The 23,856-nt window shown below is 37.3% G+C and overlaps 1 protein-coding gene across 2 annotated transcripts; it reads right to left on the reverse strand.

Annotated features, from left to right (window-relative positions):
- Positions 1-419: 419 nt before the first annotated feature.
- On the reverse strand, positions 420-23,844 carry gnas (GNAS complex locus). Of its 2 annotated transcripts, XM_077013737.1 has the most exons (12): positions 22,439-23,844; positions 19,636-19,708; positions 18,581-18,635; positions 18,325-18,444; positions 13,884-13,981; positions 4,720-4,774; positions 4,496-4,569; positions 4,021-4,079; positions 2,952-3,072; positions 2,682-2,812; positions 2,480-2,547; positions 420-2,315 (listed from the first exon to the last, which is right to left on the reverse strand). In XM_077013737.1, exons 1-12 carry the CDS (start codon positions 22,575-22,577, stop codon positions 2,169-2,171), a joined length of 1,140 nt encoding a protein of 379 aa, XP_076869852.1. In that variant the 5' UTR covers positions 22,578-23,844; the 3' UTR covers positions 420-2,168. The 2 variants fall into 2 exon arrangements, with proteins under 2 accessions (XP_076869852.1, XP_076869853.1); XM_077013738.1 differs by lacking the exons at positions 13,884-13,981; positions 18,325-18,444; positions 18,581-18,635; positions 19,636-19,708; positions 22,439-23,844 and adding an exon at positions 12,645-13,144.
- Between the last annotated feature and the right edge of the window lie 12 nt (positions 23,845-23,856).

Consider the following 23,856-nt stretch of genomic DNA (forward strand, 5'->3'; position numbering starts at 1 on the left):
ATACACTTGACCTTTTCTCCCTCTTCTTTGTCTGTTCGTTCTGTTTTAGCAAAGGGATTTGTTGAAGAAACAAACATTTTTAAAAAAAGAGTTTGAAAAAAAGGAATCATGCCCCATTCCCTGCTTCCAAAAATGTAGACTATTAGTGGAAAAAAGCAAAATAAAACCTGTAAAACGCAAACAAATATATATAAATAATATATTTACACACACACACACTCACTAATATATATATATATATATATATATATATATATATATATATATATATATATATATATATATATATAAAATCAGAAACAGGGTAAAGTGAAATAAACAAAAGGTGAAAGAATGCTTCAAAAGGAAGGCTGTGATGGTGGCTGTCCCACACACCTGATGATCTGATGAGCGGTGTCATAAGTAATTGTCCTTTGCTCTTGACCCAAGACCAGTTTCTCTTTTAATCATTTCGATTAGGTATCAGGTTAAAGGAAACACTGGTCCTAGTTCAGAAAGAAAGGGGCAAATCTGAGCCAGAGTTCCAGTGTTCCAGTCAGAGGTGAATGTTGCACGGGAACTGAAGGAGGCCGGGTGGAGCTGAACCGCGCAATGAAACATACCTTACTTACATCTTAGCTCATTTTACACGTACACTCGTGATCAAGGCACAGGGAGCTTCTACAAGTTACTTTTTTTTCCTTCAATAAAGTTGTACAAAATAATACATTTTACAGTCTGTACAAGAATAACGATCCAGCAGAGAAATAAAGATAGACAGAGCAAAACGGAGGTGGGGAAGGCAGAGTGGAGAGGGGGAGGGACAGAACATCAGAACATGCTGTTTTAAGTTCTGGACGCCTCCCCCACTCCCACAGAAGAACATCGTATCATCAGTCCCACCATGTCAGTGTACAAGGATAAATCTGCAGCAGCAGAGAGGAGGAGAAATGCAGGAAGAGAAAGGAAGGGGAGGGTGTAACGGAGTAGGAGAGCGACTGGGTATTTTGTGAAACAGAATGTTCGAATGGTGCACAAATGCATATTTGAGCACAATGCACACCAACACACAACTGGGAAAACAAACAAACAGAAAAGTGTATTATTACAGGAATATATATTTGTGTGTGTGTGTGTACGAGTGTATTATGACTATCTGTATATGTATGTGTAAATGTGTGTACATGTAGGTACATACATTTACATAACACACATCTACATACACACATACACATTTATATAAATATCTATATAGATAGAGAGCTTGGATTTTTTTGCACTGTAATTCACTGTTCTGCACTGTAATTCCCTGCATGCTCTCGCCTCTTCTGTGTTGCATTTTGAGTAGAGAGTCATGTGATGGGTCTTATGTTCAAGTCAATCTCCACTAGACACAAACTCATGGCAGAAAATACTCTAAAATTCCAACCCCAGAAAAAAGGGAAAATGAAATAAAAGTAGGAAAAGAGATGTACATTCTTTCATCCTTTGCATCAGTCCATCATTTCCTCTTCTCCATCAGTCTGTCCTTTCTGAGTGGAGGAGATGCCAGGCTCACTCAGGCACTAAACACTCAAGAGGTCTAAAGAGTGAAGGATCAACATAGTGGTGCGTGTGTGTTTATCAGTCTGTGGTAGGAATATGATTACAAACAGTTGACGTCATACAATGTAAGTTAATGTAATATATGAGACAGCGAATGGTGAGGAGCTGAACTGTGTGTGAAAGCGTGTGTGTGTTTGTGTGTGTCGCAAAATGTCTTCCTGGTCCTGAGCAGAGCGTCAAAGTATAGGCAAACATTCAGAAGTCCTGTTCAGTTCTTTCATCTCACTATGTGTATGTATTCTCCTTTACTCATTCAACACTGGTGGCCATTGGCTGTGTGTTTGTTGTAGTTGTTGTCAATCAGTTTGCACGATCACCCATAATACAATCTTCTCCCTGCCCCTCAGCCCCGAGTTTCTCAGTATGGAGAAAGCCTGTGTGTGTGTGTATGTGCGCGCGCGCGTGTATGCACGCATGCTTGCCGGCAACTCATGAGTAAGAAGTTTCATGGTTTTAATTTTTGGGCCAGAAATAGGGCAGCCTGTATGAAGTTCTGGAACAACTTGCTGTCAGTCCTGATGTTCCGGAACCACGTCCTGTCAGTCCCAAAGTTCTGGAACCACATGCCATCAGTCCCATGTCAATCACAAGAGCTCGTACTGGCGGAGGTGCATCCGCTGGATGATGTCCCGGCAGTCATTAAAGACACGACGGATGTTTTCTGTGTCCACAGCACAGGTGAAGTGGGGGTAGCAGTAATGACGACCATCCCCACTTGCTGTACTAATCCTCTGGTGGATGAAAAAATAAAATTAAGCAATATTAAGCAGATAAGCAATACAGGCTCTAAAAAATAAATCCACATTTATTAAAAATTCAGAATGTGAATATGTGCATGTGGGTGTTCATGCATGTGTGTATGCACAACCATATGAGTGCAATTGAATCCACTCACCAGGAACTCATCCCGGATGAAATATTTTGCTCTTGTAACACGAGGGTCCTCCCCGGGCTCAGGTGTTGCTAATTGGAAGAAAAAGGAAGAGCAGGAAAAATAAAAATACATATACCTTCTGAAAGTGAACTGTACCATGTTCTGTGCTTGTGTGAAAGAAAGAGGAGAGTGAGAGAGGAACCATTCAGTGGTTCTTACTGACCATCATCTGGTGTAGTATAGCGTGCAAATTCAGGGAAGTACTCTTCTATTTTTGATTTGCATGCCAGAACCTTCTCAGCTAGCAGGTCTTGCTTGTTTAGAAAAAGAATAACAGAAATCGTTCGAAGCCATCTAGACAGAGTGAAAGACTCAAGATTAGTCAACTTAAAAAAAAAATGTCCACAATAGTAAAATAATGTGTTATTACCAAAACTGATAACCAGACGCTGGCCATCATAGGTGATTGAAAACAACACAAAGAATCCAACACCTGTTGTTCCAGATGTTCTTGAATAGGTTCAGTGCCTCCTGGAGACGGTTGGTTTGATTGTCTTCTCGGATCACCATGTTGTAACTGCTACTGGCCACCACGAATATAATGGCAGTCACATCTACAACCACACAGACAATATCTTCACACTCATATGACTTTAATGGCAGTCACATCTACAACCACACAGACAATATCTTCACACTCATATGACTTTAATGAATACAAGTGTAATGTGTAGTGTATGGCGATGACAGACCATGCTGATAAAGGGTCTAGAATACTTTTCAAATGTTTCATTCTTCAGACATGTGAAATATGGAAATCTCTATGTTAAATGGCCAAGCACTTCAGAGTTGCCTGCTTGACATATTGCATTTATTGCAGTCATGCCTATAAATGGTATTTACGATGCAGCCCTGGTGACTGGTGAAGCAGCCATATAGATTATGCTCGTAAAAAATTTTGAATTCTTTACCAATTCATGTTCTTCATGCACCCACTATTTTCTTTAATATAAGACATGGGTAAAAACATTTAGATTAGCATTTTTTTAACTGATATTATTCCTGTATTTATTTAAATGTTAAAATGTTATTTATTTCCATTTAATATTCAGTGTTCAGTGTATTCATAAATTTATCTTTTTTCCAATTTGTTAATTTTTTTTATTATACCCTGGTTTTATTTTTTGCTGTGAAGCACTTAGACTTACATTTTTATGTATGAGATATTTGTGTATAAAGAAGTACTTGAAAAAGATGGCACCAAATGACTGAAGAAAACTGCATCTAAATAAATCTCAATAGAAAGTAAGAAAGGTTTAATGTGTATATTTAACTGTCAACCAATTAGAGATTTACATTTAACCCATTAATCACATCCAATAGGAGAGAGAACCACCATTTAACTGTAAACACACTTGTTTGTTTGTTTGTTTTATAAAGCCACAGCTGGATGTGAGAACACATTATTTATGATTCTATAAAATCCATTTCTGACTCTTTTTTTCTGACTCCATTTCTGACACTGTTGTGAAAGTTACAGAAACAACATCTAAAACATTTACCATTAAAGCACTGGATCCATTTCCTGCGTTCGTCTCTCTGACCACCAACGTCAAACATGCTGGACAGAAGAATGGGTGTTAATGGTAGGAAAAGACAAAATGTGCACAAAAACAGAAAATAACACAGATGTGTTCAACAGCAGTGTTCTTCTGTGGCTTTTCTTTTAGCGCCTAAATAAGGCCAGAATTAATGTGGTCACGGTTTCAAATATATATATATAATATATATACATGACAGATTTTTTAATGTAGTCTTGTGGGCTACATAGTACCATCAGTCCTACCATTGCTGTGTACTGTCCTGTTGGGTTATAGAAAAACAATCCTAGTGTCTGAAACCAACACTTAGGTCCTTGTGTAACAGTCTATACATCTTGATAAAAAGGCTAATTTGAATAACAATAAATCATTGCTCCTTAAGGCAACAGTGCCAGCTTGACTGGAAGAAAAACAGAAATGCAATGTTCTTACTCACTGAAAATTCACTTTGTCCACCTGGAACCTGGTCTCAAAAATCCCCGAAGTGAGAACTCTGCATCTCAGCAAATCCTAAAAGAAATAAAAGAGGGAAACAATAAGAGAAAAAAGAAAATAACAAAAAGAGGTGCTTTTAACAAAATACCCATATTTTGTTATATAATAACATTATATTATATAATATTATATAATAATAATAGCTGCTGTAGCTTCACGTTTTACCTGATCAGTAGGTGTATAGTCACTTTGTTTTATAGTATCAATCTTATCCAGGAAGCTGAAAGGGAGGTAGAGATCATTTATAAAGTCACATTACAAGGCAAATAAAAGGAATGCAACAAACATGAGGTTTAATTCGTATACTGGGTACCAACATGCACCCATGCTAAGGAGTTCAAGCCAAGTAGGCCTTCTGTGAAACTGGAAACATTATCATTTGTTGCTCTGAAATAGGGTTGCAGCGGTATCCGGTTTCACGGTATAAAAATGCACGGTTATCATACCGTGTGCGTTTGCTTATTACCGGTAAAAAGCAAGCCAGCGGAGAAACTGACCCGCGCATGCGCAACTCCGCTCCGGTTCAGCTACTCAGCACAGCGGTGAGAATGGCAGAAAGTGTATCAGACTTAACACATTTTTTAACAAAAAAAGCTAAACTAATGTCAGCGGCGAAAATGACGTAATCGCGCTGTCGATTAGCGAGGTCGTGCACCTCTCGAATTTTGTAACTTTGCGCGCGCCGCGCCTCAGCGCGATGAACAAAGTCATATTTGCAGGGTTCATGCACCTTTATAAGGTGGAATTAAAGCACTTGTACTTCACTTTCAAGGTCCAGTTCAATATTTCCCAGCACCATAAACTTAATAAAGTTAAATATTTATACATATACTCGAAATAATTCGCTTTTTCATCACATTATTTAATGGTTGTTTATTTTCAAAACGCCCAATCTTAACGTCTTCACGTTCTCTCATGTTTCGTCCTGGAATTACAAGAGGCTCGTATTTGTTAACGTACATACAAGAGAACTGTGCGGAGTCGCGCGCTACGGTCACTAGTGAAAAGTATAAACCTAGCTTTTTATGGTCCTTGCTTTCACTGGATGTGAAAGACGCCATTAATTTACATGCGTTCATTTTCAAATTCTAACGTGCCTGTTTTTCACATGTTAAAACCAGACTCGGTGTGAAAGCCTTAAAATAGAAATCTCTATTGTGATGATGTCAGAAATAAATCCTCTCTTTCTACAGTATCTGGTGGCAGTACAACGGACGTTTACAACTGTTGTTGATCAGATATTAAATAATTTAAACTTAAATAATTGTACAGAAATCCATGATTTAGGTTTCTCTAATTTTGCAGTATTTATATAAACATGTTTACAGCTTTTTTTTTTTTTAAAGGAGACATTTTATATACAATAGTTGCAGGTTTCTACAATAAATAGTTAATTGAACAAAAAAAAACTTGTTGTAATTTCTTTAAGGGTCAGTGTATCTTTTGATAATATACAAACTGTGATACCGTGATAACCGTGATACCGCGGTATTTTCTGAGACGGTTATCATACCGTGAAAATCTCATACCGTTGCAACCCTACTCTGAAAACATCCTCACAAAACACCTGAAAACATCTTGGCAAAACAGTCTCTGAAATAATTTAACCATCACCATCACTCTCAAAATGACGTCTGCTGACATGCTTCAGATAAACACATGGAAAGTCGGCCATTAGAAAATAAAATGACAAGCTGCAGTCCCATAAACAGACAGCAGGTGGCACATGTTTGCGCTGATCAAAGGTAGGGTTCTGAGTCATAGTGATCAGAGTATGCTCAGTCAGATGCCGCTCTAGTCAATGGATCTGATCTGCTCCCTGATTTCAGCCAATTCCAGGCTGGGAAATACAGAAGGAGTTTACTAGAAGTTTACTTCTGGCTGGAACTAGTACTTAGTATTTGAGTCCAATAAGTAGTAGAGAGAAAAAAACAAAATAAAAAAATCTGATAATCTGTGATTGCAACTCTCAAGCAATACCCTGCTCAGTGATTGACTAATGTGAGACAGACATCATGAGGAGGTAAGGAGAGAGGGAAAGAGAGAAGACAGAAGGAGAGAGAAACAGAAAGACAGATAGACAGAGAAACAGAGAGAGATAAACAGAAACAAACAGAAAAACAGAGACAAACACAGAGAGATTAACAGAGAGAGACAAACACACAACAAACAGAAAGCATGAGGGAGAGAGAGTGTGCAAGGGAGATTGAGAGTTATTCAGCAGCCCCCAGTACAGCAAGAATGTGACACAGAGGGTTGAAATGTGGCAATGGACCTGTAGGTCCCACAAAGACAGAGGCCTTGGTCTGCGTACTGCAGCTGAATTACATACACACAAAATATACATCTGCAGGAGCACTTGATATAACACTTCTGACATGGTTGAAATGCCATTAAACAAACATCCAAACACATTCATCAAGGCTAAGAAAAACACCAAAAGAAGTGGAAATGTGTTTTACTGGAAAATACATTTGAAAATTGCCTTTTGTGACTGGATTATGTAGCCATCCATGTTGACATGCTATAGGCAAACAGACTGAAAAAGTAAAACAAAGCTTGATAAGCCTATATAAGTAAGTATAAAAACTACCTACTAGCAGGTTTACTTGACCAGTAACCATAATGTAATTTACAATGATGGCAAGTGCACAAATATGTCAAGAAGCCACATTTATATAAATTTTCATGAAATTTTCAATTGAAATATATCCCTGGCAATATCAGCTGCTGTATTTTAGAGATGGTGGCAATATTCAGAACCAGAAGTCAAAAAGACTTTAAAGCATGTCAGTAAAGACTCCTGACATGGAATTTAGGCGAATTTGCACACAGAAGGAGAGGCCTATATTACGCCAATCCATCTCCGTTTTGAGGCAGTGCACTATATAGCGCTATCCTGTGACCATTCTGTCTGGAATATTTGGCAAAATCCCACCACAAGACTCTCACATCAGCATACTTAGGACCGCTATACACATTTTTTCATGACTCGAAGATCTATTGATGAATTTAGCATTTTCAGGCCATGTGAAATTTGCTAAAACAAATTAATTTGTTTAAAAATATCGGAAATTGCTCAGTGGTATAGTTTTCATTTAGAAAGCACTAGCACTTATATGATATGAATGCGTTCAGGGATATTCCGCCCCAGTGGACCCGGAATTTGAACAATGAAAGGATAGAAAAGAAAGAAAAAAAGGATGAATTAGGAGCTACATGTGACAGTAAAGAGGCATGGAGTGAGATGCCGAGAGGAGGGGGGGGAGAGAGAGGGAGAGGGAGAGAGAGAGAGCTCATCCCAACAGCATACATTATGAAAGATGCTCAGACAGACCGGTAGACAGAAAGGCAGACAGACAGGCAACTTAAGTGTCCAGCTTTGTTCCCATAGCTCTTGTCCAACACCATATCTCAATTATAGCCTCTCTTTCTATTAATAGAGCAGTGCCAATAATAGCTCAGCCTACGAGTCAGACGACAGAACAGCTCCTGAGCCTCGATGTGATGCAGTTGTAGCTGCTGATCTGTTTTCAGGGCTCATGTACCTACATGGGCAAAAGATCTGCAGCCAAGCACATTTACGCCTGTTTCCCAAAGTCAAAACAAACAAATCAAACTAATTATGTAATGGCCATTATAATAAGACTATAGAGTTGGACCTGAGCTAATTCAAGAGTACAAGCCAGTGGCGCAAAAAGGGGGCATGCAGCGTATGCGACGCATAGGTGCGCTGCACTAGAGGGGGCGCCAAATCGATTAGATATAATACTTAATTTGTGTCCATCTTACGTTCGCCACATGACCATGAACAGTGCAACCACTTGAAAGAAAAAGGACACCCAAGAGGAAAAACACAATGAACATCACCATGCTGACTAGGCCAAAGAAATTAAGAAACCTTTCAACCTTCGGATCAATTTCTTTAATATCCATTTCTTAAATGTATGTTTATTATGAAAAATGTACCTTTACAATAAGGAAAAATATATAATAATAAAAAGAGTGAAATGGTAAATGCTTATAACATAGAAGCAGTGAAAATTCTTCAGCAGAAGTTTTGAAGTTGACTGATATCCTGCCACTAGCCATTGAGCAATCCTGTGCTAATCATAAAAAACGAGAAATAATTCAGATCATTTAGTAACATTTAGTACCAAAATTAAGAAAACAAACTAACAAGCTGGACTGAAAAACAAATAAATCAGACAAACTGTCAAAGGAAGCCAAATGGAATCATGGTGGGTGGGGTGCCAGTGGACACCCCAAGAATATCTACATTTGATTTAGAATGCAATGCCAGGCCAGAGTTTGACTGAAAATATCCTACATTATCTTGCATTTTCTTTCACATGCGTTCACAAAGGAAAAGTTTACGGTGACACAGAGGAGCAAAAGAGCAGAAGACCGAAAGAGAGGGAGCGGAGAAAAGAAAGAGAGGGAGCGGTAAAAAAGAAAGAGAGAGGGAGCGGTAGAAAAGAAAGAGAGAGAAGGCTGTGTCTGACATTACAGCAGCACTCCAAAAATAGCTCCCTGGCGCCCTGGCCTCCAGCTCAGTTGTCATAGCGACAGAACCACAGGCACTATAAATAGACTATCAGCTCCAAATCTTGTGTGACTGGAGAGAAGCCAGAGAGAGCGAGAGAGAGGAGAGAGAGACCAGGAGACAGAAGGAGAGAATGAGTGAAAGAGAGAAATGGAGAGAGAGGGAAAGAGGCAGAGGGAGTGGGGGGATGGAGAAGAGTGAGTGAAAAAGCAAGGGAAAGGCGAGAGCAAGGGGGGAGGGGGAGAAAACAGGTTTGGCTTAGAAAAGGAGGGAGGAGAGAAGAGAGAAAGCATACAGGGACAGAAAGGATAAATGCTACAGTATTAACATATCTGTAATGCAAAAGTGGAATAATTAAATACTGAAGTAGAATGTAATGTTCAGTATAATTCAGAAGCACTTAAATGACTAATCGTTTAGCAAATATGCTGTTTTACTCCAACATGGTGTATATACAGTGAAGCACTTTTAGAGTCAAACAAGTCTTTCTGTGAAACTTCCCGAAGTTGAATTTCCCCCTGACAGCCAAGAGAACAGAGTGTGCATTCTGGGACCCTGACCATGCAGGAACAAAGATTTCAATGCTGGGGAATGTTTCTACACTACCTCCGCATTGTTTTTACAAAACACTGTTGTAAAAGCAGTTTACTCCATAATTTTAAACTTTCTTTAAACTCATTTCACTAGCTGCATGTTTTTTCCCTTATTCCAATTTATTCATTAATTCTCCTTCTACTTAAAAATTTTGTTACTGAGTAACAAAAATAACTACAAAAGTGTGCAAAAGTGTTTGAAGAGGAAATTTAAAATGTTTTCAAATGTTTTTGGTAAGCTTAGAGTTCAACTATTCAACCAAAAGCACAATTACAACACATCCAAATTTTGCACTTTTCACTTTCATTCTGTTCCAAAAGTTCAGCCTGTAAATAAGAAACATTAGACCACTGGGTTGGTATCACCTTTCAATTTCACATGCCAATAAAGATAACGAAAATATGCTGATTGATGTGAAAAACATTTTGAGCAACTGGACAAATGTGCCTTTTATGTAATCAAAATCACCGTGCATGCTTCCTAAATTTTTGTTAAATTACAGATTTTCCAAAATCTGTAATGATTTGATTTTTTGGCTTTCCCCCTTCCTAATCTGTATTATGCAGGCTTGCATGGCACTCTGGTGGTAAACGGCAGCATAAAACCAAGCACGGAGATGCTCTACAAAACGCAAGGTGGTGTTCCAGATATAGAATAATCTTTGCACTAGACTAATAAATCTTATGAATGAGGCAATCAGCAGGGTAATTTTAATCAAAGAATAGGCTTAATCTTTAGTGGGAAACCTTTATTTTTTCCAGAAGATGTATTTGGTTGTCGGAGTAAGCCAGAAAATGTTAAAAACCAAAAGCTTGATTTTACAGCACAAACAACTGGGATATCCTATATATAATATTTTAAGAATCTTATGTGGGTTCACTAACCAATATTCCAAATAGTCCTGGGATATGGCTTTGCAAGATGTCTGCATCAATTCAATGCAATTATTCTAAAGGAAACTGGTCTTTCATATGAGAGATTTATTTCATATCAGAGATTTAGTCTAGGGTACAAGTAAACTCTTGTAAAATATTCAACAAAGCAAATTATAGAACAATAACCAGTGCCATATGCTAATTAAAGTTGAAGATATTCCACTATTCCATCTAAATTGCTGGTGACCTGCCATCATAACATGGGCAACACTTATTAAAAAAAAATTGTGTGTCATGAGATTCTACTGGATTCTCACACACCATGCATGCCATGGTATCAAATTAACACGACAAAATTGATTTTGGAACAAACATTGTAAATGGACAGTGACAATTTTGCTTTGTACACCAGCACATGACAAATTGATGGAAAATAAAAACAAATAAATGTAAATATCCTCAATAAATGTAAACATCCTCTTAGGGGACAAAACGCTCCTGGACAGATTCTGGCCAGACATGTCACTGCAGATCCAATGCAGATGTAAATACTATTATATTAATAATTAGAGGTGTGCCAAAAAATCGATTGACATATCGAATATCAATTCTCATTTACTATGATTCAGAATCAATTGTAAATGTCCCAAAATCGATTCTAAGTCGTGGTGAAGTCTCGTATTACGTAATTACAAAATTACGCGAGACTTTACGCAGCAGGTTCTGGGACACACGCATGCGCGGAAAAGAGATATTCAACCTGTCCCGTCTTCATTTAAGGCAAAAATATGGGTTCAAAATATGGTTCATATGTGTTGTGAAAGCGCTATATAAATTTGACTTTGACTTTTTTACGGAATGCCAGGGAAGACCGAACTTGACACAATGTAGCTTGTGTGCAAGGCTTGCAAAATGAAGCTCAAGAATTTTGGTAACACAACAAAAAACATTTTATTTTACCAAAGCACTTCATTTTAAGTGCTAAATTAAATGTGAAATACACTTTATTTTCTGTATTTGTCATTCTATCTTGCAAAGCAGACTGTAGTAGATCATGCAGATTTTATAGACTGAAGCAGAAATTTTTATAAATCAAATCGTTTTTTAATCGAAAATTGATTTTGAATCGAATCGTGCCCCCCAAAATCGGAATTGAATCGTGAGATAGTAAACGATTCCCATCCCTATTAATAATACTATTATATTAATAATGAAATTATATTACATTTGACACTGCACTTTAATCTTCAAAGTCAATGTTTCCATCTTGCTTTTGATTGATTATTTTACCAAATCTGTGTCCGCCACTGCCAAAAAAAACTGTAAAGACGAGATCTGCTAGGTTACTACAGAAAGCTGTTAGTAGATACAATAAATCAACTGTAACAATTTAAGCAAATTCAAAATAAAGGAAACTGTTACATAAATGTTTGAAAAAGTTGCCTACAATAATTATTCAGGAAAAATATGCTTCGTCTCTTTTTCTTTGTGTTTTGTCAGCCTCAGACATTCACTCATTGCAATGATGCCACTACTAACTAATGGGGAGCAAAAAACTAAGGGGTGGGAAAAATGTTGGTGGTGGAAATGGGAAAACAAACCAAACAAACATTTATGGTCAAGCTGCTTGACTGGTTCTTAAGAGCTCTTCTTTCTTTCCACATTCATGCACACGATTTCTAGTAGTTAGCCTGCGTGAGATTTTTTTTTCCTACCATTGTCAACAATTATTCTGACTAAAGAAACAGAGAAAAAACACACACGTGCTGCACCTGAGTGCAAGCATGTGTGATTTCTGTGCACGTGCACACATACACACAACAACATGCATGAAACAAGAAAAACCTTCAAAACAGTCAGACAGAAAAATCTGCTCATCATGGAGCATCGGTGCAATTGAATTATCTGTTCCCCCATGTGCACAAGCGCACACAAGCTATTACACATATGCCTTAAACTGCACCATCATCCCCCTCTTAAGTCTTCTACTGATTTCTCACTCCCACCATTTGGTACACACAAACATTTTTAGATGGATTGCTGGCTTAGGTTTCCAAATAATTGCAATTACTAACTTGTTTCAAGAAATACTGCAAGACTATTAAACTTCAGGGTATTCCACCTTCTTTCCCTCCATCTAGATGATCCCCCTCTAAATCTCACTCTCTCTCTCCACCTCACACACATATACAAGCCCTGTCTCCTTGTGCAGTGACTGACTGAGTGAGCGAGTTAAAAATAGCTCTCCCTCTCTTTCTCTGCTCTCGTTTCCATAAGCGGGGGTGGGGAGGTTGGGACTTCCGGACTAAAAGGCTCAGCCCTGGGTCTCATCCACAACAAGAGTCAGTGACTATTTGCTATTTGAGCGAACAGGACACACATATACATGCGCAGGTATATGCATGCACACACATACATGTACACATACATACACATTTTATTTTATGATTAGGATTTAATTTAACTCATTAGTAAACCATTATTTGAAAACATTTAAGAATAATCTAAATACGTTAATGCATTCTCAAAGATATTTAACATATAAACACAAAAGGTTGGTTATTGCATATTCAGCAAGCAATATGCCTCATTAAAATAATTATTACATTTGTTGATTGATTCACACATGTTGACGGAGTAAAAAAAAAAGGAAAAACAATACAGGAACAATAGATAACCAGACACGAGCTGGTAAAACAGACTTCCTATGGCAGAAATGCAATAAGAAAGAGCTAATGACAGGACTATGAAAAGACTAATGACAAAGAACTTCAGCATTACTTAGAAATATATTTTTGCTAGCCATGGGTTATTTTAATGAGTGTTTTAGGCTAATATTTCATAGGCTGCCATAAATCAGGGATGAATGGAAAAGCACCATGGTTTGCTCAAACTAGAAACTATTCTGTAAGGCACATGTTCCAATATAAACAGTAAACAAAACACAAATAAACATAGGCCAAGATGAAAACCCTACACATGTACACCAAAGTGTATATCAATGTCTGCTCATTGACAATCACTAGATAGACAAATAGTAGATATGTTTAACTTCACATCACGCAACACACCAATAATCAATACTGATAGGATAGTCTTCAGATGTAGGGAAGGGTAAATTAGCCATCATCAACATAACCAGTTCACATCATCCAGACCACTAAGAGCTGCAACTGTACATACATCAACATCAGACTAAAGTGAATCTCCGTAAACACATGTGTGCACAAGCAGGTACAGACAGACAAAGAACAGAGAGAGAATGCATGCAGACAGAAGCATGGTTTGCATGTCTAATAAAGCTCAATACTCACTACTGAGCACAGTCAATCAGCTGGTACTCATTGGATCTCTCGAAACAGGCTCTCACTCCGTCGTCCTGCCACAGGGTCTTTGTGTGTTCATAAAACTCCTGCCGAATGGATGAAAAGAGGACTCAGTCCGAAAAAAATGGCAAAAAAGGCAGCATGAAGGAGAATGATCAAGTAAATGTCATTGACATTTGCACATTTCTCATACTACATATAATTTCTCCAAAATGTGATTACAATCAGAATATTAGGAATTCAATAATCACACATTTTATTTTTAAACAATTAGTGAGAGATGTTTAGACATATTCCACCTTTATTAGATTTTGTTATACAAATTGTCTACCTCTACCAGCCAAATATAAAACAGTCAATATTTACATGAAAAAATGAGAATTAGATTGTATTGGCTTACTAGTGTAGCTTACTTACTAAGAGTGGGGAAAAAATCCAGAATGCAATAATAGATCTAATTCTGGTTGGAATTTCAATTTCTTTCTGTAGAAACATCACAGTTAAACTAAAACATGGTTTGAGCCATGTTAGAAAAACATTTGGATCATGACCAAATTCCAGATTTTTACTGGGTCAATTTTTATGCCCCAATAGGTAAACTCATAACTCCTTGCTACAACTGTGCACCAGAAAGAAGAACAATTCAATGTGTTGTCTATAACATTAGATAAGAGAACTCACAAGGATACTGCAACCTCAGTGACTTGCATTCTCTGCTCCTTTATATCTCCTCATAGTTACATATGTCAAATTCCACAAGAACACAGAGTTCTCAGTCAAATGTAGGAATTTTGATGTACAACAACTTTAACCGGCCGTTTAAGACGTACTTTTTGAAAGCAATAAGTGAAGGTTTTGGGGGATGCAAGAACGCATGCCATACAGTAGTTATACACATATTTATCAAAGTTATACACATCTCTATAGATCTCTTCCTCAACCAACCTGAGGATTGGTGAGCACTAGCCTCCAATCATGTAATTCTGATCTGCTGGCAACACGCCATTCTTAAGCAAGACGCCAACATGGCCCAGCAAACAGCACTGGCATGATGGCGTAGGCATTGACTGGGGACAGGGAAAGTCTCCCACTAATTATAACCTGGCACAGGCCAGGCTACAGATGGCAAGGTGCGTCCATGTCTGCCCCCTGAACACATTCATTTATAGACACAATGGTTTTGCTGTTTGAACTCATGGATGTCTATGTGATCTAGCAATGCCTAAGGTGGAGTTCACACTATACTATACTTTTCTGACTGATGTGCCCTTTTCTAATGACAGCAGAGCATTTTGCCTGCTCTTTTAGCTTGCTGGTTTAGTGCACGGTGCTTTTCGGTGCCCTGGTTCACATCGAAGCAACCAAGGAATCAACATTATTTGCTTTCTTCGTGTGTGGATCAGACACATTGGAAGCAGGACTTCAGTGAGACTTGTGAACATGCACCAGAGGTTTGAGTCTGCAATCACAGATTACCTTATACTTCAGATTATTGTTTAATCATTTACACCACCTAAAATTCTGTGTGATCGTCACCTATAGTCTCATGTTTGTAGTCAGAGGTTTTCTTCTCACACGCAAATATCTAAACTTTACATTTGCAACCTTCTCTCTGTCAAAGCAAGAGGTTTCATAAAGCCATCGCTTGTATGATATTCAGCTTCAAAGAACTCCGATCTTCTCTATAGCTAATCTATCAATAAAAATATAGAAACATTAAATGATTTCTATTCAGAAGTTACCTTAGTTCATGCATGTCAGACAAATATAAGCCGACAGCAAGCATTAACTTAGTGAAATATTCCTGTTAATACCGTTTTCACTGCTTTAACTAATAAAAGATTTGAATAATAGCCAATGCAATGTTGATGCTTAGATTAGACTGTGCAGACTGCTTTGCTTCTGTCGCCAATTGGTCATTAAAAAGAGTGCAACCATTTGTTGGCATGAGTTAAAAAAAACAAACAAACAATTTAAAATCTTGAAGTTAAGGCATGGTTTCTTTTAAATACACAAACATATGCTAATACTTCTCATTTATATCTCATTAAGAACTACACAACAAAAATCAATAGCAATAGAAAAATATCCATGTTTATCATCTTGAAGTCTTACAGAAATGCTTTAGGAATACAGCAATAAACCTAGGGTTATACCAATAAGCACTGTTGTGGTTTACATCTGCATCTACAAATAGCAATATGGATTGTGTATATAGATAATGTATTCATTTAAGCAAGAATATAGTCATCAATACCAACTTAATAATTTTCAAGAGGCTTGTTATGACAAACGTGCTCCCTGCACATATGTTCTCTTGGCTGAATGATACCTTCTGAACTGCCACACGTCACGCTCACTCATTGCATTGGTATCATATTTTCAGATATAAGATTGGACCAATATCAGAATCGTGATGCTAAGCAATCATTAGCCAATGCATTATTATTACTCGCATCCTATTAGATGTAAACAGCTGTTCCTTAATTTGTTCATTTTATATTAATGATAGAGATAAATGTTTTGCATGGGCAAACTTACACATTTTTCCACCTACATGGAGGAAAGAACTCAAATGCATTTGATAGAACATTAAATTTGTGGCATATAGTGAAAATGTCAAATTCTGAAAAAAAGGTTAAAAAATAAAAATAAAATAGAATATATATATATATATATATATATCTTTGAAAGTTATCTGTTTTTAAAATTCCCCTCATCACAAGCATACAGGTGTTACTGGCATGACTAGCAATTATAGCTATTTAAACATTTGTTGCATCAACTGATTACATAGTGCCAAATCTTCTGTTAGTGTAGTGTATGTGTGTACACTTCTGTTAGTGTTTGTTTTTAGCTTGGTAGATATGTCTAAAATCTGTGCTTCACTGCACAATTCTAATGAACCTTTGCAAAAAACAAAAGTTGATCATAGGCTACAGTTGAACATGGCATCCAAAAACTAAAAAACTATTTCCACAGACAATTACATCATGATCCTGGTCTCTGCATACTGGCTCATGGTAATGACGACAACAGTTCTAGTATAAGAAAACCTTTCACTTTTCTTTCTATTCCAGAACAGATGTGGATTCTGGATGCCATCCATTCCAATGTAATCATAAATTGGACTTTTTTTCTTTTTTTGATGAAAGGGTAAATGCCACCTTGTTACAAGTATGATGCAATATGATGCAACAAGATAACAAAATGACAATTATCCCATGTGGTGGTTCTGTATAGAAAGAAAATAGAATAGAAATACAAAATAAAAGTGAAAATAGACATCCCTCACTGTACAGCACAATGTTGGACTATATATACAATCAGTGTTCTCTTTTGTCTTTAACTTTCTCTCTCAACCAGTTAGACAGGTTCCCAGCTCACCCTGAGGCCAAGGGGTGGGGGGAGGCTTATGGTCTTCAGTAAGCTAATACCAAAAATACATCCATCTACTGTGCAAAGCTCTGGTAAGATAACACTTAAAATAATAGTAAAAGTGCACAGAGGGTGGATTTGCTTGTACTTCAAACTTCAAAGCATTCACACAAAGTACGTCCAAAATAAGTAAATAAAAAATACACTCTTCTACACATAAGATCACTCCAAATCAAGCTAAACATTACAGCCTGACAAGCTTGAGCGAATGGCTAATGGATAGCACACGGCTCAAAGATTTGAAGGCATATTCTTAAAAAACAAACAAAAAAATATCTCCACCAAGTTAAACCATTAAATTTCTTTATGCAGACTAACATAAAAAAAAGTTTACAAATATTTTTTTTCACCATTTACATTAGTAACTGGCCACAGCACAGTGATAACACAAGTCAAGCATGAAAGGCTGAAGTTGCTCAACATTTCCATTACAACCCAGAGGAGCCCCAGAGCCCCAGTGAGTTGTAATTAAACGAGACACAAGCCCAGTGGGCCAGATCAGGGTCTCTCCCCTCACAACACAGGAACAAAGCTCCTGTCTGGGTGAGAAGAGTGCAAGAAGGTCATGAATGACACTATGCAGAGTATATGAGATTCTCTAAGGAAGCATTTAGAAGTTATTACAGGTAATCAGTAGTAATGAGGACTGTGCCATGACACCTCAAGGACACACACCCCTCTCTCAGGTCACACACACACACACACACCTCTCTCAGGTGGGAAGCTTATTCAATTCACCCATTTGGCATCCCAGAGGAGCGAACAGGTGGAGGATACAACTAAGAATGAGGCATTTATTCTTTCTCTTTATCTCTGACTGACACACACACACACACACACACACACACACACACACACACACACACACACACACACACACACACACACACACACACACACACACACACACACACACACACACACACACACACACACACACACACACACTAATGGGTGGCTATGCATCCAGACAAGTTAACATTATACGCACCGGGGTGAACTCAAAGTCCTTCTGATTGGCTAAATTGAAGATGTACTCAATTCGAAACTGGTTTGCAGAATAGGCTAACTGGACTGGAGGTGCCAAGTTGCTCATTGCTGTCACAATAGTCTGTAGAAATACAAAGAGGATTCAGTTATTCAAAACATATCTTGACATACAGTCCTTCTATAGATTACAATAAAGAGGGTGTGGTCAGGTGAGGTTCCAGAAGGGTTTCTAAGTGTAAAACATGATCAGCACTTACCTCTATAGCTTCTTTTATGTTATTCTTAATGTCTTGAATTTTCTGTTTTTTCTCTCTGTAAAACAAATTGTCCATCATTACTTACACTATAGCAAGTCTGTACTCCATTGACCAATTTTCAAAATTCCTATTATTGAGATTCTCATGATTCATTTGCTCTTGCCCAAATGCTTTCTCTCTACAGATCATGAGTGTAGTGAGCTCTATAATCACGTGAAAAACAAAATTTGTGTACACAAAATCATAAAAAAAATAATAAAAATAAAAGATTTCACCTTTGTGCAGCTCATGAATTGGTTGTTGAAATTACATCAGCTAACACTTTATAAGTTATAAACAAGACCAATTATTGTTAACATTTTTGACTATATGACATCAAATCTACTATCCAACTTTTCTTTGCTTCCAAACTCCCTCCAGGTACCGGGCACTGTCGGACACAGCCATACCCACTGAGATGATTTAAAACTAGCTTGCCCTAATGAAAAGCTAACTTAAACCAAGTTATAACCAAATGACATTCTGGTCTTGTCAACATCATGTTTGAAAGAGGAGGATCAGCTGTTCTAGATCCAGGCATGAACTGTTTCTTGCAAAAAATACAGTACTGCCTTAAAACAAGGTCCTTCAAAACAAAAGCATTCAACATTAAGTTACAATTTGAAATATAAAATCATGTAGAAGTCATTCATTTATACAATATAAAATAACAAATATACATAATAAAAGAGCACAAATTCCTATAAAAAAATATATTATGGTCTTGCAGTATCATCTATCAAGAGACTTGAGAAACAAAATTTCATTAAATATGCCACAATGAAATACCAGTGAATATTCTCTAGAATCATATAGAAAAAACAGACAGGTAAAAATTATATTTGTTTGAAAACATAGCTATAATGAAATGCAAGTAATATCTGCAATAATGGCAAAATATGGCATTAGCAACTTTCAGGAAACTGTATTTCAATAACAGTATAAAATATTGTAAAGGCGTTTCTAAGGTTTAGTATATAATGTAAAATAAATAAGACATATAAAATTGTGCTTACTCTGCATTGAAGCCATTGACATGTAAAATTCGCATCTGTTTTACTATAGTGCTTTTGCCTGATTCTCCAGCCCCTAAGAGAAAGAAGCAAAAAATGGGATGGAGATCAGGTCATTGACACATAGGTAATACAAAAATAAAATTAAAAACATAAAATTTTAGAATTACACGAAGAATGTTACTTCACAATTATTCAAAGCATTGCTTTTACTGACTTTTTTTGCTTCACCTGATAAATAACCCAGAAATAATTCTGTAGAAAAATCAGATTTGCATTTATACATCATCTTTTCAAATTTAACAGAATATTTTCCATTATATCACTGTCAATGGCCAATTAGGTATTACCCAGAAGGATTTAGAGAATTTAGAAAGTTTAACATCATGCCAAAGAGCTTGTAACCACACTCCCAGAAAACTTTGATATTACAGCACTGAAAATGCATCTGAGAGTATAAGAGCTGATATTGACACCAGTATCTTGCTGTCGCATATATTCTGTGTGCTCTGTGATGAGTAATGACTTGCAGGCAAAACACAGAAAACACAACATAGATGGTGCTTTCTTACTCTATTACTGAATTTAATAATCAGTAAAGTCTGGGTTCCACCACTGGACTGAGCAAACAAAAGCTGCAAAACTGAAGAATTCTGAAATATGTTGAAACAAACTTAATTAAAATAGAAAGTGACAATGGATCTAATAATTAGTAAGAGCCATCAGCTACATCTGAAGTGGAGACATACAAGTAAATGACTAGTAAGAAGGGCAATGCAGGCGTATAGAGACATAACACTAAACAAAGCATGTTGTTAGCATTTATTGTGGCATTGCATAAAAACCCAAATCTTCCAGCAGTGCCAACATTCACAATTACCAGCCATGAAGCACCACTGACTTAAAAATCCCTGAAAACCTGTATTTATCTGTATGCCCCACATACTGAGGCCAACACTCATACTTAACTATGTGGAGAAGTAGCCTGTTGCATGTAGTAGTGTGATAATGAAGCATGGTTCTTACTACAAAAGAAAACAACCATTGCACAACCCATGTTCTAAGTTCTACCCTGTAGATTTGCCTACTTTGTGGTATAACAGCACTCTGCATTCAAGCTGTGGACACAGCTTCTCATATGTACTCTCTCCTGCTATGCTACAACCCTGAACCCGATTAGTCTTGGCCTTGCTTGGTATTGGATAGTTAAAAAATATTCCGTCAGTTAAAAATAAAGTGTAATTATACCTAATTCTAGTGATTCTAGTGGATTACTGCATTCATACAGTCATTGTCTTTACTTGTCACTTACTCAAAAAATTTAAGAATAAGGACAACCCGAATAAGGTTAAAAGACAACACTCTAGAACAGGGATGAATCATGAACCAACATATAGTTTTGATAACCACAATCAGAATTAAAGTTAATATATAGAATTAAGTTACTGAAGATTGCAGTTGTTTTGGTCCAACTAAAGAGCTAAGCTAAACTCCATCACAAACTGCATGACATGAGCAATACACTACATTTAGCAACATGCCATCTGCCTATAAGGTATGCACTTGTTTAGAGCTTATAAACTTAGACTATGGCAAACAATGAGGACTTTAGTCTTTTTGGTAAAGTTGCAACTCAAAAATAATTTCACACGTTTTTATTTTACAGACTCACATCACAGCAAAGTAATGCTTAAGATGGTATTCTCAAAGTCCTGATATCTGGATGATTTCTAAGATTCACTCTGGCATTAGTGATGTGGGGAAAACAAACTCCACCAACAAACGGGACTGGTCTAAACGTACCATTAGATGTAAATTACTTTTGGCATTAATTCGATAAAAAACAAAACTATTCTTCCAAACAACTAATTTTTGATCCTATACAAACTCAAAGGTATTTAAAAAGAAATAATATTGCTTTTTAAGTTTTAACCCCTAAATCGAGGCTTTTAGATTTTTTGTTTGATTGTTTCAAGATAATTCATCAAATTGAATAGTTTATATTACATTGTAGTGAGTATTTTCCAGAAACACAGACAGGTCACGTCTAGCCCCAGCGATTATGACATACAGAACATCACCTGCACTTTCTGCCCTTACTGTAAACCAAATATTAAGACAATATTCCATGTAATGTCTTAAACGGGTTTAATTATGTCGGGAAATTAATTAAAACTCTTGGATATTGAGAAGTTAGTAATGATATACACCATGAACCTTTAAGGTTTATGGAAAAAGGAGCTGTGATGATTTCTTTAGAGAAGAAAAAAAAGGATCAAGTGTGCAAGGTTAGGTTCTGCACACCTGGCGAAGGGCACAGAAATGCTACTCCTTCTCACTATGTTGTACTCCTCACACCTTTCAGGTAGGCTAACAGATTGTAACATTATCAAATACTTTAAACTACAGGAATTTAGTTATAATTATAATACAGCATGGCCCTAGTATATCAATAATGGGTAGGACAGTGTTCAAAAGATATTTGTACTCAGATAAGCTATAGACCCAAGCATTGTCCACATTATCTGACACAATAGCCCCCACTTAACTCAGATGTAGGCAGGAGAGTGAAGCAGCTATATATCTAATATTGGCCTACAGTGCTGGCTCCTTGTGAGCACAGTGCAGGGATCTACTCAAATATGTGAGCCCACACTCACACACAGTCACTTGCAGTTTCTCTCTCACATAGGCCTATATACCTGACTCATTTCAGACAAATTACCAGGTCATCACAAAACATTTGGTCAGGTACATATATTGGCAACAGTCAGCTATAGTTGGACTCCTCCATTCAAAGACCTACCTAATAGTAGTAGTCGATGGGTTGCTCTGTATATCTGTTTGTCTTTCTGTAGCTGTTTCTCTATCTTTTTGTTTGCTTCTCTCTGTGCCTTCTCTTCATTTCGCTGGTCTTCAGTCTTACTGTTTCCCAAACAACCCATCTTCCCCCCCAAAAACAACAAATATTTCGGGGGGTGGGGTAGGGGATGAGTATAATGTATAATAAAAATTATACAAATTCCTCGATTGGCTGCTGATTAAAACACATTGGTTGAGAATGGTGACATTTACACCTGTATAAACACTCCCTAGAATAAGAATAGCGCACAAGGAGGTATAAGGACCAATTTGTAAAGGAATGAAGCTGAATAGACAGAAATATCAATGCTATTACTATGGGAAACTATTCAGTATTAACTATAGGTGAGAAGAGAGCTTGTAGTGGCAATGAAAACACCAAGGCCGGCCTACAGACGGCCGAGTCTGTAGTCCTATCGAGCTTGTACCACAATATTCGAGATGAATTATACAGTTGTATTTAGATGTGAATGTGCATCCACTGCAGGCTTCGGCGACACATGAATGATTTTGTTTCGGTGTTCCCACGACGTTTTATAGGTTAGAAATCCACAGTCGATTTAGTAAATTTCCCGTCGAGAATCCATACTCGGCTCCCAAAAATGACGATTGTAGCCACCAGTCATATCAAAATCATTAACTCCACGAAACGTATTTTCGGTCAGGTCCGTTCACCACCACACCGAGAGAGGCAAAGGGGAGATTGGAAGGGTGGCTAATAATTAAAAAATAAATATTTCCTCCAAAATTACGGCATGTGGATCATTCCGCCTTGCACTGTGGCCGACATGAACCTTTCAACTCCACTGTGAATTAATGTACCAGATAGAAAATGTCTTTATAAAATTCCCGTAGGTGAATATATTTTCCCTTCTATTCTGCAATGGTAGCTGAGGTGTCCAAATCAAAAGAGGCCTTTTTCGTCTTCTCCGTTAGCTGCTGCAATTTGAATTTCTTCCCACATCCGTAGACTGGCTTAACACAAACGATAATCCTTATGACTTTAACAACAGTAGATGCAGTTACACCTATTCCAGAGAACGTAATTCTAGAGAATACTTTGTTATTTTACCAGGTATCGTAGAGTCCGCTGTCAGGCTATGCTTTGTATCCCTTTTGAATTCGGGTGGTAGACAGGCTATGCATGTGCATTTAGATACATGAAGATAATCTGTTTAAAAGGACAAATACCGCAATGACAGCACTTCCTCCATGGACGGAACGTGTTGCTTCTCAAGTAGACGCGGTCGAATCCTTTTGTTCAAAGTATTTTTGGCAATTTTTCCTTTTCAGTGAATTGTACATTGAGATAGATAGCGTTGAAAAGATGGGTGGGGCAAACAGCTCTCATTGAACCCTGTG

This window comes from Brachyhypopomus gauderio, chromosome 8 (assembly GCF_052324685.1).
Source record: "Brachyhypopomus gauderio isolate BG-103 chromosome 8, BGAUD_0.2, whole genome shotgun sequence".
In the NCBI taxonomy this organism is placed as follows: Eukaryota; Metazoa; Chordata; class Actinopteri; order Gymnotiformes; family Hypopomidae; genus Brachyhypopomus; species Brachyhypopomus gauderio.

Excerpts from the sequence above, each read along its gene's own strand:
- gnas (XM_077013737.1), bottom strand. The coding sequence starts at position 22,577 with ATGGGTTGTTTGGGAAACAGTAAGACTGAAGACCAGCGAAATGAAGAG. Across the intron at positions 13,982-18,324 it reads AGGACTTTGAGTTCACCCCG|GAGTTTTATGAACACACAAA; the intron begins GTGCGTATAATG and ends TCCATTCGGCAG. Across the intron at positions 2,548-2,681 it reads CTATACTACACCAGATGATG|CAACACCTGAGCCCGGGGAG; the intron begins GTCAGTAAGAAC and ends TCTTCCAATTAG.